Here is a 17,103-nt window from a genome sequence, read left to right on the forward strand (position 1 = left end):
GTATTATATATAAACAGTGACAATCTAATCTCATGATCGCCCTACATCTCTATCGACGGAAAATATGATATAACTATAGAACTTATCATACTTGTTTATTAATCATAAATATTAAAACAATGTGATAAAGTTTTAAACTAATTTGTTTATATTAGAGTAGTGTCATTTGAAATGATGAAAGTGAAATTGCTGTTTTCTGTCGTTCTGACAATAACCTTTTTAATAGAAGGGTACGCCCTTTCCACAGCTAGAGACTGTCTTGGAACCAGCTTGACACATTATGAATATGCAAACCTCCCAGGCATTGGATGGGACAACTTATTGAACGAAAATCGCGGAAAAATAATTCAGTACAAGTATTCTCAATGTAAAACAACAGATGATGGCTTATATCTTATACCGGACAATGTGTTCGTGTTACAGGTTAAATCTAGCAACGTAGACATTTTCTCAGAAATCATTGACAACTGGAAGAATTACACGTCTGCTACATCTAAATCGATCAATGTTGGCGGAAATGTTGGAATTCCGTTCATCTTTGATATCCACGGGAGCTATTCATCAGAGTATCAAGAGGTCAAGACAAATCAGATAAGTGACAATTCAATGACAGTAAGGGTAGGGGCTAGATATGAAAAATATGTGTCTAAACTGCAGTCTGAAATGGATCTAGATGACGCTTTTAGAGATCGAGTTCTCACAATTGCTGATCATTTGCTATCCGGACAAAAACACACGGCAAGATACGAAAGCCAGTTACTTGTCAGAGATTTTGGAACACATGTAGTGACAAGCGTTAATGCTGGAGCATTAGTCTATAAAATTGAACAGCTGAATCGAACAGCAGTCCAAAATAGTGACATTAGTAGATCAGACATTGCAAAATCTGCCGGATTTTCATTTTTCGGAAGTGGAATAGAATACAATCATGCTTCATCGACATCCGATACCACGGTTACGAAATATCTGACTCTAAGAACACATTCATCAGTTCGTACTCACGGAGGCCCGTTATTCAAACCAGTCAATTTCAGTATAAATGAATGGGTTGATGGTATTGGTAGTAATCTAGCTGCCATCGATCGTTCTGGGGATCCGCTCAGCTTCGTGATAAACTCTGACAATTTCGCACAACTTCCAATTTCTATTTTGGAACAAACGGCATCCATGGTGGAAGAATCTATTGCTACATACTACAAATTCAACACTATTAAAGGATGCACGAATGTAAATTCTCCTAATTTTAATTATATAGCGAACGTTGACGATGGTTCTTGTCACGATGCTGGTGTGAACTTAACATTTGGTGGTGTTTACCAAACTTGTAGTTATAATGGTGACCTCTCGGAAAATTTATGTGATGCCTTGACAACAATTAATCCCAAGACAGGATCGGATACTTGTCCAGAAGGATACGAATCGGTCCGTCTTTTCTCCGGTAATACATCTAAAACCGAAATGACACAAGAATGTAGTAACTATTTCATCTTTTGGAAGAAATGTCAAAATATACCCCATTATGGTTCTGCTTCTTTTCAATCTTACTGGTGTGCTGCTGTAAAAAACAATGTTCCAGAAAATTCTGGTTACCTATTTGGAGGACTTTTCACAACTGTCTTTCCAAATCCTTTGGCAAATGCTCATGGTTGCCCATCCGTCTTTACGCCTTTACATATAGCATCTGATTTAACAATATGTGTGAGCGATGATTATCAAAACGGAGAAAGATATTCGGCACCATTTGGAGGGCTCTTCAGCTGCCAACAAGGTAATCCGTTGGCAAACAAGTATTACACAACTGGGTCTCCCCCTAAAACTTGTCCAAGTGGTTATAGTGAACATGTTGCTACTGTAGATGAAGGTTGTGAGGTCAATTACTGCATGAAAACAAAATCTTCTGTTCTCTCATCTCAAATTAAAAGCCCGCCATTTCTTCGTCAACGGCTGGAGCGTAATGACAATAGCAGTTACATAATAAGCAATGAAGGAACAAGTTGGACCAGTATTTACCTCGTTCCTGCAGATTTTACAGGTTTCGTCGAGGACGTTAAAGGATGGATTACAAATGATGGAAAAGACTTAAATATCCTTGAATTGCTAAAGGCTAAAAATGGCGCTACAGAAAGTAAACAAACACAGTTTTCCGAAGGTCCTAAGGAAAGACTAAATAGTATCGGTGCAACGAAAGCGAGAAAAGGTACAAGGAAAATGTCTTTGTTTGAAATAGCGATTGTTGCAGTTGTGTCCGTTATTCTGACATTGATTTGCATTCTCGTTGCCATTGGAGTTTTATTGAAGATTACAAGAAAACGTAACCAGAAGGTGGAGTAATCCCAAATGTTCTGTGAAGTTTTGAACTAAAATGAAAAGCAGTATAAAATAATTTGTTATGGCTTATTTTTTCTTTTTTTGATAAATCATTTATAATTATTCACACTCTTAGTCTTTTAATGTCACGAAAACAAAAAAGACTCCTGTATAGTTGGGAACAATATGTCACAATGAAATGCCAACAATGTCACCTCAAAATTTCAAATCCTAGATTTGAGATAAATATAAATCTGCATCATTTATTCTATATCAAAACTGAAATGATGCACAGCGTGGGCTTATTTCTAATTCCTATTTTAAAACATAATGGTAAAAATAATTTACATACTAACGAAAGCAGAGTCTTAGCACAATAGATTTCAGAATAAGCTGTCATCTCACAATTAAGGATACCACTTTAAATCATAGGCCATAGACCTTCATCACTTGTTCCACAGTAAATGCTTTTTGAAAAAAAAGATTTTTAAAAGTGTAATAGCTATACTTAAATGTGCAAACGCTTTTAAAAGCTTTATTTCAAATCATACATCATTTAAATAATTATAATCTAATGATAATACAATTCTGATTTCTGCGCAAATGGAAGTATGCGCCGGAATATAATATTTGAGAATTACAATTTTAAGTCGAACAAATTACAGACCAATAGCAAACAGGTTAACAAAATAACACAAAACACAAACCCCACTTAAAGAACTGAGAGTGAAAACAGGTATCCTAGAAGGGTGACCAATTCCTGCTTCTACACGAACCCTGCTTTTAAGACTGAAAGTGAAAACAGGTGCTCTGGAAGTATAATTTAAGGAGCTCCTGCATCCACATCGACCCGACATAAAACTGAGACTGACAATCAGGTGCTCCGGAAGGGTTAGCAGCTACACAAATCCAACTTAAAACTGAGAGCAAAAACATATGCTCAGGAAATGTAAGCTGCTCCTGCTTCTACACGAACCCCATTTTAAACTGAACGTGAAAACAGCTGCTTCGGAAGTGTACGCAGCAACTGCTTCTACACGACTGCTACTTAATAACGAGGGGGAAAACAGTTGCTCTCGAAGAATAAGCAGCTCCTGCTTTTACACGAACTCCCACTTAATTCAGAGGGTGAAAACAGGTGCTCTTAAAGGGTAAGCAGCTCCGGCTTCTACACGGTCGCCACTTAATACCGAGGATGAAAACAGTTGCTCTCGAAGAATAAGCAGCTCCTGCTTTTACACGAACTCCCACTTAATACAGAGGGTGAAAACAGGTGCTCTTAAAGGGTAAGCAGCTCCGGCTTCTACACGATCGCCACTTAATACCGCTGATGAAAACAGTAGCTCTGGAAGGGTAATCAACTCTTGCTTCTACACAAACCCTGCTGAAAAACTGAGTGAAAAAAGGTGCTTTGGAAGGGTAAGCAGCTACATGCACAAATCCAACTTAAAACTGAGAGTAAAAACATATGCTCAGGTAGTGTGAGCTGCTTCTGCTTCTACACAAACCCTGCTGAAAAACTGAGAGTGAAAAAAGGTGCTTTGGAAGGGTAAGCAGCTACATGCACAAATCCAACTTAAAACTGAGAGTAAAAACATATGCTCAGGTAGTGTGAGCTGCTTCTGCTTCTACACGAACCCCATTTTAACCTGAATGTAAAAACAGCTGCTCCGGAAGTGTATGCAGCAACTGCTTCTACACGACTGCTTCTTAATACCAATGGTGAAAACAGTTGCCCTCGAAGGAAAGTAGCTCCTGCTTTTACACGAGCTCCACTTAATACCGAAGGTGAAAACAGTTGCCCTCGAAGGAAAGTAGCTCCTGCGTTTACACGAACTCCTCTTAATACCGACGGTGATAACAGGTGCTCTTACAGGGTAAGCAGCTCCTGCTTCTACACGAACGCCACTTGATACCGCGGATGAAAACAGTTGCTCTGAAAGGGGAATCAGCTCCTGCTTCTACACGAACCCTCCTGCAAAACTGAGAGTGAAAAAGGTGCTTTTGAAGGGTAAGCAGCTCCTGCTTCTAGATGGACCAACTGAGCGTGGAAAAATGTGCTCCAGAAGGGAAAGCAGCACATGCTTCTACACGAACCCTAATTAAAACTCAGAGTGAACACCGGTGATCCGGAAGTGTATAAAGCAACTACATCTACACGAACTCCTCTTAATACTGAGGGTGAAAACAGCTGCTACGGAACGGTAAGCATCTCCTGCTTCTACACGACCCCACTTAAAAATAAGGACTAAAACTGGTGTTTCCGAAAGGTTAGCAGCTCCTGTTCCTAAAGTTACATCTGTCGTGTTACTACTTTTCAAACCCAAAGAGTTATTATTGGAGACATCAAGAAATCCTACAATCATACAAAACAAGTAATCAAATATAACGGGCTTAATTTTAAGATGTGGCAAACTAGTGAGCTGAAACATTTAAATTTTTGTGTTGTAATCTACCATAAGACTCGAAACTAAAAGCATATGAATAAAAGGAGATGTAGGCATACGTCAATAAGTCAGAAACCAAACGACGCAAACACAAAAGACAGTAGGTTTTATATTGAACTGTATGCCAATGGTTCAAATGTATTATTAAAAAACTAAGGTTCCAACTCCCTCAGAATATGTTTGAGTAGAAATAGAAACAGGTCGACCAAAATGTGTAAGACTTTGAAACCAGAGCCTTTCCAAACAAAGATAAAATGAAATAACGATATCAGAATGTGCTCAGAATATGTTTGAGCGGAAATAGAAACGGGTCGATCAAAATTTGTCGACCTTGACACTGGATTGAGCTGTCCTGCTACACGTGTGAAAATTGTTTAAACACAGATTACAATGATTGCTTGAATGTTGATCAAATGGTAATTACCAATAAAGATAAATTACAATTTTTGTAGTTGGTTTGTCCGAAGCGTTTTTCTGGATTTTCTTCATCAGTTTCACTAAAATATTCGAATATCAAGGATGTATAAATCCTGGAGGAGCTTCATTACCGAAGGGGCATACAAGAACAGCCAAACGCTTTTAATATCAACTGTGCACGAAGGAGTTGGAATCTTAGTTTTTTTTTTATTTGTTTCTTATTTTTCAACGAAAAATTTATGTTTTTTTTTTAAATTTAAGAAGTAAATTAAATGTTTATTGTAATATTCATATTAACCAAAATTTATATTTATTTGATTGTTTATCACCTTTTTTGGATGGGACAACTCGAAGAAATTTGCGCATCCTCACTAACGATTATTCAAGACATTTGCATGTAATAATAATGATTTTGGTAGTAAATCCATTTTAATCAACTACTTGTATACAAAATATAACATGACCTTTGCTTACTTATCGTATACAAATATATTGTTTACAGGTAGTGCCTGGTTTGTGTCTAGTAACTTAATTAAAAAACTTTTGAAACAAATGGGCTCCAAACAAACAAACAAAATGTATATTTCTTTTGGGTATGGATAAAAGTAGACACGGGATACACGTTTATGAGACAGCAAGCCAACATTACGATATAAAGAAGCAAAAGACCCCTTGAAATCTACAACGCTAGACAGAAGCAATGTCTACGCATTATACCAAGTTCAAAATTGACACCATGTCTATAAAAGTTGTAAATAAGATAAACATATACCATAAAAGATATTCCATCAAGCTAAAACTTATTATACGTATGTGCTGGTTTCTCATTATCACACAGAAAAACAGCAAGCTTTCGATTTAATTCAGCACTTAATTAGTTCCCGCTTTACATCAATTTTACTATTGCTAAAGAACTTTACTTTTTTTTTGCTTTATAATGTATTAGACTTAAAAAGGCAAATGGGCACGTATCGGTATCAAATATTTTATCTCGAGAAGTGCAATAAGTATATGAACGTAGAATCAAAATCAGTCTAAAAGGAAAGCAGTATACAATTAATTTCAACAAGACAAGTACAAGCAAAGAAACCAACACAATACCGTGTTTTTTTTTCATTCAACTTGAGTGACCATTGAAAAAGTGTAAAGTCTGTCCTAGATTCGCTCGAAAAACAATAAGTCTTTAAATGTAAAATGTTTTTTTTTCACATTTTGTCTTGTTTGTTTGTTTGATTTACATTTTTTGTTTATTTGTAGTTGCTTTTTTCTTTTTTTTCTTCATTGTTTTGTGCTGTTGGTTTGTATGTTTTGTTTGTTTGGTTTTTTTGAAGGGGGACGGGGGTATTTTCTTTTTTTTTCTATAGTTGTTATAACATGTGCAATCATTGGAAATTGGTAATCTAGATTTCAGTTTATAATTAGACCAAATGTTCTTAGTCATATTCATCCACGTGTTTTTATTTATTATTAAGATATGAATAATATTTACAAATTTAAGTCAACTGTGATATATAGAGCGTAGAGATTTGAAACAGGGGAAACTTTAGGGTGAATCTTCCAACTGAAAAGAAGGAAAATGAACTAAATGACCAGATGAATAGGTAAAAAAAACCCAAATATAATGCTAAGAAATAACATACATGTATATAACAGATTGAATTTTCATTGATTTCTTATGTCCTTCATCAAACTTCTTTTTATTTTGTGTCACTTTTAAGTTAGATCCCCTGAATATCCACATTCACAGCAAACGAAATGAAATTTGGACATACTGATAAAAGAAGATAAAGTAACGGTAATATATACCACTATCAAACCACCCTGCACTATAAACTGTGATGATAAACATTAATAAACAATTATATATTGGTAATCAAAAATGGTGAGAGCAGATATTTTCCTGACTGCACTATTTGCTCTGATTGTTCCAAATCTTTGTCAGATAATTCCTAGGGAATGCCAAAATAACAATTCTACTGTGTACCAATATGAAGTTTTACCGGGCAGTGGCTGGGACAATTTGAGGAATGAAAACCGAGGAAAGGTCGTCCAGTTTATATACTCGACATGTCAGATGACGGACGATGGCGTTTTTCTTATTCCTGACAACGTCAATGTCATTCCTATAAGGTCAAGTAACGTCGAGAGATACTCTCAATTTATCGAACACGTCGAAAACGCAACATCAGACATTGCAGTCTCAATTAACCTAGACGGAAGTATAGCTGTTGATGATATTCCAATAAACGGTAAATTTTCATTTGATTTTCAAAAGTTTAAGAGTAACATGATCAATGATAATTCAATTGCAATGAAGGTTAAAGCTCACTACGTCCAATACAATGCCAAACTTCAACCAGATGTCAATTTAGATCCGTCCTTCAAATCAAAAGTAATGAGCATAGCCAATCATATATTGAATAATCGAACATCAACTGCAAGATATGAGAGCCAGTTACTAGTAAGAGACTTTGGTACACATGTGATTACTAGTATTGACAGTGGAGCATCGATAGTAAAAGTAGACCATGTTAAACGAGACCTACTGCAGGACGATACAATCGATAAATTTCAAATATCCGCTGCTGCAGGAGCCGAGCTTTTCGGTATACAAGTTGGAATTACAATCCCCGCTGAAGTCATGACAAAATACCTCGCATCAAAGACACATTCTTCGATTCGTACACATGGTGGTCCTTTATATTTACCCGTAAACTTTACAATCAACGACTGGGTCAGTCAAATAGATCAGAACTTGGTGTCAGTAGACCGATCAGGGTATCCACTGCATTTCATCATTAACGAATACTCGTTCCCAGAACTGTCGATTTCCATTGTTACTGATACAGCCGCTGTTGTAGAAAGTGCCATTAAAACCTATTACAAATTGAATACTCATCGCGGATGTACGAACAGGGATTCTCCAAACTACAATTACCTAGCGAATGTCGATGATGGAACTTGTGAATATAACCTCACCATTACTAATACTAATTTTGGTGGAGTATTCCAAACATGCAATGCAACTGGGAACATCAATGGGATATGTAATACATTTTTAAGCAAAAATCCGTTGACTGGAGATTTTTCTTGTCCGACCGGTTTCGTAGCGGTACCATTGTATTTGGGACATGATAACAAACAGGAAGTGCATCGAACATGTTCAAAATATATGATCTTCTGGAAACACTGCGAAACAACTTCGAACCTTGGAACAGCAAGCTATCAGTCATATTGGTGCTCTCCCCAAGGAGGAAATCAAAGATTCCCGGGATACTTGTTTGGGGGCCTGTATACAACTCAACTACCAAACGTCGTTACGCAACACCAGAGTTGTCCACAGTACTTCACTGCTATTGGACTCGCAGAAGATTTGAAAATTTGTGTATCAGATGATATTGAAAATGGATTCCAATATTCAATCCCGTTTGGTGGTTTTTTTAGTTGTCAAGATGACAATTCGTTAGCCGCAAAACAGAACGCCACTCATTGTCAGGCTGGGTACAGTGAACACTTAGCAACAATCGTAAACGAATGCGAGATTAATTATTGTGCTACGCAAAAATCCGCTGCAACTGCATACATACCTATAAGAAGTCCACCTTTCATGCGAAAACCGTCAGGCCAAAATATCTCATCAATTCACGTCATTAGCGAAGATGGTCAAAGCTGGACGCAGATCTATTCAGTTCCAGAGGGATTTAACGGTTTCAATGGAACTAATACCAGCTGGATTGTAGATAGTGGTGATTTTCTTGACAATAATGAACTTCTGATGGCGAGACAAAAAGCAAACGGAGATATTCCAGATAAGAACAGTGGTTTGTTTAGATCGACAGAAACACAAGAAAAAAATGGAAAAGAAAAACAAAATGACTCCGAACAAATATCAACTGAACAGATTCTTGGAGTAGTTGGTGGCTCAGTTGGGATCACGTTCTCTTTTGTAATTTTTATAGGTTTTTTCGTTTATATTCTCTCCCGTAAAAGAAGTCCAACAACTGATAATTACACGAAAATGAAAGCCTAAAATGCATGTTAAGAATTCTGTATAAAAAAATTGTTATTTATGGCTATTCCTCATTTGATTATTCAGTGTATGCTTTTATCTTTAACTGCCTTTAATTTAAAAGGTTTATTGTTGAAGAATGTAATATGCCACATTATTATATAAAATATTTCCAATTAACCTCTATTTCTTTACTCTTCTGTTCTAAATCATAAATATATCGGCATTTATCAATGGGAGAAATTTTGAAAATGTTCACAATTAACCATGTTGTTGTGACGATCACAATAAAATAAAACCATGGAAATTATAATTCTACGTAATGATTATCCATGTTTAACCAGTTCACAAACAGTTTCCTAAATACACCAATTATATTTCATTGATTTTGTTTATTTCATCTAAGCCTATATGATCCGTTATTTTGCAAACCAGTTTTGAAATAAGGAATGGTATTCCCTTATGCATAATTCTGATTCCTTGTCCGGTTTGACATTACTTCTGACTATTTTTGGTATAATCAGCTCTTCAACGTTTGTAATAGAAGAGGGACTAAAGATACCAGAGGGACAGTCAAACTCATAGATCGAAAACAAACTGACAACGCCATAGCCAAAAATAAAAAGACAAACAGACAAATAATAGTACAGATGACACAACAAAGAAAACTAAAGACTAAGCAACACGAACCCCACCAAAAACTGGGGGTGATCTCAGGTGCTTCGGAAGGGTAAGCAGATCCTGCTCCACATGTGGCACCCGTCGTGTTGCTTATGTTATTACAAATCCGGTAAATAGTCTTATTCGGTAGGTCACATTCGTGAAAGGGAAGGGTATTGTAGTTACGACATAGGGAACATATCCGATATCATCTGTGAAACGGTTATTCCATAACGGTCACCCAACTCGTGATGGCGTCCGTAAAATTTACGAAGGGATGATTTCAACTTCACCATTTGTAGTCTTGGATTTTCAAATTTCTTGGTCACGGTCATCACTGAAGAGACATTAATTGTCGAAATGCTCATCTGGTGCTGCAAGATTGTTTACCGTTAATGTTATAACTAACACTTGGTCGATATCTCTCCCGGAGGACTGTTCGTCCATGATGATATCACCAGCCCAGTAGCTTTAACTTCTGTACTGGCATGAAAATATGGGCATTGTAAAAATTGTTTTAAAATTATTTTCAACTTAGGAATGTATCTCCCGTATGCATAGCTCTAATTACTTGCTTGGGTTTAGCTACTAATATAAACTTTTTTGTCCTTTTTTTTGTTATATCGGCTCTTCAACGTTTTTATTTGGTTTTGGATTTTCCTTTTTTTTTTAACTCGACTGTCACTGAAGAGTCATTAATTGCCGAAAAAAACATCTGGTGTAGTGAAATTGAGACCGGTAATGTTATGACTACCATTTGATCGATAACTCTGACACACTGTCAGACCTCGAGGTTATAACCAGACCGGTAGTTAAAACGTCAGTTCTGGCATTTAAATACGGGTATTGTTTTATTGAAATTTGCAGTGATACAATTTTTAGATTCATTTAAAGCTTAGGGGACGACTACTATTTGATTCTCGGGGAGGGGGTGGACTGGGGTTGCAAGAGGATCTATGAATGAATATCCTGGCCTGGTAATATGCCTTGGTAGAAACTGACAAAATTATAATTTTGCCCAATACAGGATGGAAATGAATATTCTGTAAAATACCCCGGTATAATACAGAAAATAATTTTGTACAAAAGTGGTAATAAATGCCACGCGAAATAAATAGTCCTACCTGGCAAAAGGAGAAAATAAATAAACCCGCCCGATAAAAAACTATTGCCCCCCCCCCCCCCTCCCCGAAAATTAAATGGTCGTCTCCTAAAGAATGTATCTCCCTCATGTATCACTCTGATTCCTTTTCGAGTTTGGCTATAATGTTGGTCTTTTTTGTTTTATCGATCAGCTCTTCAATGTTTGTACTAGGTTTGAATTTTCAAATATTTTGGCCACGAACATCACGGAAGTAACATTAATTGTCGAAATGCTTACCTGGTGCAGTACAATCTGTACCTTTAAGCATGTAGAATGTAATACATTAAAAAAAAACGGACCACTCTATTTCACCTGTTTATATCGTCGTGCTGTTAAATCTGCATATCTATTGTAAATTCAGAAATTATTACGATATTTGTTTTAATGCGAAAAAGCGACAATATCAGGCTCGCAATAGTAAACACTCGCATTCATGATTTGAGTAGTGCTTTTTCTTCAATAAATTCTTGCAATCGCATTGATAAGATCTCGCATTTTTACCAATGATCAGTGATTCGCAATAATAATTAACTCATCGTAGATACCAAAAATAAAAATTGTGTACGCCAGACGCGCGTTCCATCTACAAAAAACTCATCAGTGACGCTCGAATCAAACAAAGGTAAAAAGGCCAAATAAAGTACGAAGTTGAAGAGCATTGCATGAGGACCCACAATTTCGAAAGGTTTTGCCAAATACAGCTAAGGTGAATATATTCCTGCAGTAGAAGATCCTTATTATTTCACGCATTAATTTCTATTAACTGTACTTTGGATTTCATACTAAGTTGGACCTATGTTCATATGTACTGGATGTAAAACTTGTTCTAAATGATTAAAAAAAAAAGATCAAAGACAGTTTCTGCATTGTTCTAAGATATTCTGCCTTTTTTGCATACAGTTTAAAGAATATGACTTCCACAGATTACCATCGCAATCTTTGTCATTATAAAGCAAATCTTATTAAATCAAATAGTGTTCACATGGATTAAGATATATATGTATTCAAAACTGCATTTGAAATGGAAATTAACCATAAATTCCATATGAATTTATATCTTTCTATCAAGTTTATTTCATCTTCCAACACGGTGGAAAGGAATTGTTTTTATTTCTTAAAATTCATTCCGACAAAGCTAGTTTTCAAATATTTCTTTAATCGGATTACATTTTTAAGGGGTTTCTTGTAAATCTAACGGAACAAAGGCACATGGACATGGGACATGTATCGGTATTAAATTAGTTTTTGAGATATCAGCAATTCCCCTTTTAATCTCAAAAAGACATATAACAAAGGTCACATAAAAGAACGAACAATAGAAAGGCAGTATACAATAAATAACAACAACGAAAGTACAAGAAAAACAACACCACAATATCGTGTTTTAAAAGAATCAGTGTCCTTTTCATTCTTCTTTATGAGTGACCATTAAAGTAATATTCACGTTGACTTAGATTCGCTCGAAAAAAAAAACTATTGGTCTTTAAATGTAAAAATAAGATGACAAAACTTCTCGTAAAAAGCACAAGTAACTGGTGTTCTTACCCAAAAACTTTAGTGAATAAAGCCTCGAACATCACTGACGATACATTAATTGTCGAAATGCTCATCAGGTGAAGTACAATTTGTACCTTTACCCTTTTTTCCTCTTTCCTCGAATGTGACCTACCGAATCAGACTTATCATCGGGGTTTTACTTATACGAATAACACGACGGGTGTCAAATGTGGAGCAGGGTCGGCTCACCCTTCCGGAGCACCTGAGACCACTCCCGTTTTTTTGGTGGGTTCTTGTTGCTCAGTTTTTAGTTTTCTATGTTGTGTGTTGTGTACTGTTTGTCTTTTCATCGTTTATCGTTTACTGCCATGGCATTGTCAGTGTGTTTTCGAATTATGAGTTTGAATATCCCTTTGGTATATTTCGCCTCTCTTTTAAGCATTTAAAATGCAGTAACCAAAACGGACATCTCTGCTGCACTTTTTTGTGTCTGCGTGCCGTTAAATCTCCATTTCTACTTCTTACAAAGCTGTACCATTGTTCGATATCTGTAATGGATATAAAAATTGTTCTAAATGAGTTTTAAAAAAGATTAAAGACATTTTCTGCATTATTCCTTAGCTTTTCTGCTATTTTGCATGAAATTTAAAGACAGCATTTTATTACAGTCTGATTATTTTGAATACCATAAATTACCATCGCAATCTCTGTACTTAAAAGCAAAGATTATTAAATAAAATGATGTTCATCTAGATTAAGATATGTATTCACAACTGCGTTTGAAATGGAAATTAAACATACATTTCATATTGATGTAAATCTTTCTATCAAGCTTATTTCATCTTCAAACATGACGGAAAGGAATGTGTTTTAATTACTTAAAATGCATCCCGAAAAAGTTCGTTTTCAAATATTCATTGCATTTGTAAGGTTTACTGTCAATCCAACCGAGTAGAGGGGTTTCAACCATACATACATCCACAGATAAGTAATACAGGGCTTCCGTTTTAGGGTGTAATCTACACGGTGCTCATCTCGAAAGACTGCCGATATTGCTTTTAAAATATGTTCATCGTAATACACTACTTAAAAAACAAATTTGATAAAATCTGCCAACCAAAGAAAAAATAAAAAAATATGCAGTTATTTAAGTTTCAAGACAGTTGCCAGAAATAGATGTATGTGCTTAATAAATTATGAATGGTTCCTGGTCGTTTGTAGTACGTCGAGCCTTTCCTAAAGTAAGGCATGCCCAAAGACATTTTTACTTTGATCTCGTTGTTTTTATATTCAGAGGTCACTTCAAGTTTCTGAATTTTGCAACACCAACTATCGCCTGAGTGTAATTGAAAGCCTTGTATATAGAAATACAGTTCTGACTGAATTGTGCATTGATAAAATAATTGATCAAATACTTATGACCTAAAATATTAAAAACCAATATTGAACATTATTTCCATTTTGATTTGTTTTCCGAACTTTATAATTTTCTGCATGTTTATCATGATACATCTTATGTTACCTGTGAAATAAATACGCGCAAACTAACAAAATATTCCTACTGCGTGCAAATATAACACGCCCATCAGTCACATCAATAAACAAAGAAATTTTAGTGACCTTACTTCTGAATATGTCCGAAAATAAACGGAATTTGAATGCATTCCAAGTGTGTTTTTAGAATAAGTTTCTTCTGGTAGTTTCGAGATAAAAAGTGTTGGCAGTAAAATGCTTAAAACGCTTTGGCGCAACAAGAAGCCAAAAGCAAAAATAAACAGCCGAAGCGATCGGAGAAATGGAATTAAGCTAGGCAACATTTTTTTTACATAATTTTTCCATATTTCATAATAACCGTCATTAGCAAAAACAGTTTCTTTATCATTCTTAGAAAATGCTTTAAATCACGGTACGGGAGAGAAAAATGTATATTCGCATACCTTTACAAAAATGAGCTTTTTACAGCTCTTCTATAAAAGCATGTAAAGCAAACCTTTGATCAACTTGCTTGCTATGTTTGTTTGGATGTTTGTAAACAAAAGGTAGGTAGTCTGTTTCATTCTGTTTACTATTTACTGGAATTTGATTGGACAATAAACATTAACTTCATTTCATGTCAATTTTTATTGTCTAATTAAATTCCAGTATATACAAAACAGACTGAAACTCCGCCTACCTATTGTTTGCAAACATCCAAGCAAACATAGCAAGCAAGTTGATCAAAGGTTTGCTTTGCATGTTTTTATAGAAGAGCTGTAATGGAGCTTTTAAGTACAATATTACTGGATGCAGCAGCGGAATTCTTTAATTGGTAATTTTCCGTATATGATAATAGTATTCCGATGTCAGTTATCAGCCATGATATATAAAACAATGGTTGCATGCTAAGATTTGAAATCAGCCAAAACCCCACCAAATCCAAAAAGAAGTGAAGACAATTGCGTGGATATGATTAACACTACCTTCTATTGGCATCTACCACCCGTTATACCATTCACTATTCATAGCACGTCGACGTGATATAACATTCCCTGCTATGTACATATACAAATACATATACTTATAGAGACTCACATTTGCTTAAGGGATTGCTTGAAAAAAGTAGATATTGATTTTCCTTATTTATTTTTCCCAAGGTAGTCTTACATCATTTGGTATTTTCTGGTTACAAAATCTAGGCTATTGATTCAACACTTTATTTACCATAAAATCCTGTAATCAAACAATAGCACTTGGTAAAATGTCATACCTCATTTTCTTAATGCTACTTTTCACAATCTAAAACAATCAAATCATTATTATCTTTAAATGTCTTTGATATTATAAGTTCATCACGTTGGAGGCGACATTGTTTAATACCAATAACCACAATCTATATCAAACAATTGAAATTGCAATTGACAAGATTAGATTTTCCTCCTAAAGGCGTGTTGCTAAACATTTGACCGATTGTCGTAACAATACTTTTTGGTTGGTTACGTAAACAAATTCAGTTAACTATTACGCTCAATCGTCATCCAAGGAAGGATGAAAGCTTGCTAACTCATATAGCATCGTTATTATAGGATTAAACGCCTTTTTAAAGGAAATTATTGGTGTATAAACTCAACCAATTCACCTTCGAACTTTTATGATATGTTTGTGAGTGACTTAATTGGTCCAGTTTATACACCAATAAATCCCTTTAAAAAGGCGTTTAATCCTTATAACTCTTTAAATTGGAGACAAGGAATTTATTTTTTCACACTCATAACCTCTTTCACGTGTAAAGTGTATAATTATGTCATTGAATTAGCCTGGCGCATGAGTATATTTATTTGTTAAACGCTAATCCGGCCATGTTCTTTATGCGCCGGTCTCTTTTTTTTCGATTATTGTTTTTGCGAAAACTAATCCGTTGGTTTTCTCTTTTGAATTGTTTCTCACTTTGACATGCCGGGACCTTTTGTTATATCTTACTATACGGTATACGGTATAGGTTTTGTTCATTGTCTAAGGCTGTATAGGTGCCCTTTAGTTAGTTGCATCCTCGTCCTTGTCCTTTCGTCTCTAGTAGCTACTTGTCTCATTGAAATAATACCACATATCCTTATTTATGAAGGAAATAGGTACATTTATTGCTTTTGAGCAATGTTAAACCACCTAAGCGCACAGACGAAGACGAAGACGGAAAATTGGAATGGGCCAATGAAAATCACGGGGGAATGCATATTAAAACAGATTTGTTTTTAATCGAATGAGATACCCGGTATCAATAACAAATTATTCAATAAAACAAACCATTTAATATTTCTCCAACCAGTAAAATTTAACCAACAAAATATAGTGTTTGAAGTCATGGAATCGTTGATGACGTGAGCTAGCCAATCTTACTTGATCACAAAAGGCATTATATCCGTACATGTAAATTATTACATCATAAATAATTTCATCACAAATGGGTTATCCAAAGCAAATGTTGGAAGCACTCTTTTAAAGTATTCAAAGTAATTTACATGGAACAGTTTGCTGTACAGTCTCTTACTTTTATAGATCTTATTCTAGCAGAATTTTGTGATATACAACAGTTAAGTAAGGTTATGTCAACTGTTATTGTTTTGATTATCGCTATTAAATTGTATTCCTTTGTCTTAGTTTACTGTGACGTGTGCAACCAAAACTTTGACGACATTGACCCGAAAAATCCATTTGATCATAATTTTTAATTTCCAGATCCAATAAGAACTTCCACAAACGCAATTTTTTACTACGTTGCTTATCGGGGTTTCTAATAAGCAAATTATGTTCTTGTCTTGAAGCTTTGTTAACTAGAAGATCTGATTCATATCTTTTCCTCGATATTGACACAGATAGACCGCTTCAAACTAGAATCTTTGACAAATGTGAGGATTTCCTTTTCTCAGTAGTAACATACCCTCTACCCTAATCGTATGGCGTTTACATATCTCAAGTATTGATACGCCCCGACTGCGCATGTTTACACCATACCAAACTTAACAAGCAGGGTAGTGCTTTTTACACATAAAAAGTGCCTCGACTGAGTTATGATGAAGAACGACTGTAATCGAAACGAAAATAAATGTTGATGTCCCCATCACGAATCGATTTACCGGTAGGATATTTCT

The 17,103-nt window shown here is 35.3% G+C and overlaps 2 protein-coding genes across 2 annotated transcripts; both read left to right on the forward strand.

Annotated features, from left to right (window-relative positions):
- Window positions 1-171: 171 nt before the first annotated feature.
- On the forward strand, window positions 172-2,388 carry LOC127698460 (macrophage-expressed gene 1 protein-like). The gene has a single exon (XM_052201919.1). It carries the CDS (start codon window positions 172-174, stop codon window positions 2,329-2,331), a length of 2,160 nt encoding a protein of 719 aa, XP_052057879.1. The 3' UTR covers window positions 2,332-2,388.
- Window positions 2,389-7,028: 4,640 nt separating this feature from the next.
- LOC127698461 (macrophage-expressed gene 1 protein-like) lies at window positions 7,029-9,562 on the forward strand. Its single transcript, XM_052201920.1, has one exon. The coding sequence runs from the start codon at window positions 7,051-7,053 to the stop codon at window positions 9,199-9,201; it is 2,151 nt and encodes a 716-aa protein (XP_052057880.1). The 5' UTR covers window positions 7,029-7,050; the 3' UTR covers window positions 9,202-9,562.
- The last annotated feature ends 7,541 nt before the right edge of the window (window positions 9,563-17,103 follow it).

The sequence above is a fragment of the Mytilus californianus genome, unplaced genomic scaffold (genome assembly GCF_021869535.1).
Source record: "Mytilus californianus isolate M0D057914Y unplaced genomic scaffold, xbMytCali1.0.p SCAF_4, whole genome shotgun sequence".
In the NCBI taxonomy this organism is placed as follows: Eukaryota; Metazoa; Mollusca; class Bivalvia; order Mytilida; family Mytilidae; genus Mytilus; species Mytilus californianus.

What these genes read in the sequence shown, in the direction of transcription:
- LOC127698460 (XM_052201919.1), top strand. Translation starts at nt 172, where the DNA reads ATGATGAAAGTGAAATTGCTGTTTTCTGTCGTTCTGACAATAACCTTT.
- LOC127698461 (XM_052201920.1), top strand. Translation starts at nt 7,051, where the DNA reads ATGGTGAGAGCAGATATTTTCCTGACTGCACTATTTGCTCTGATTGTT.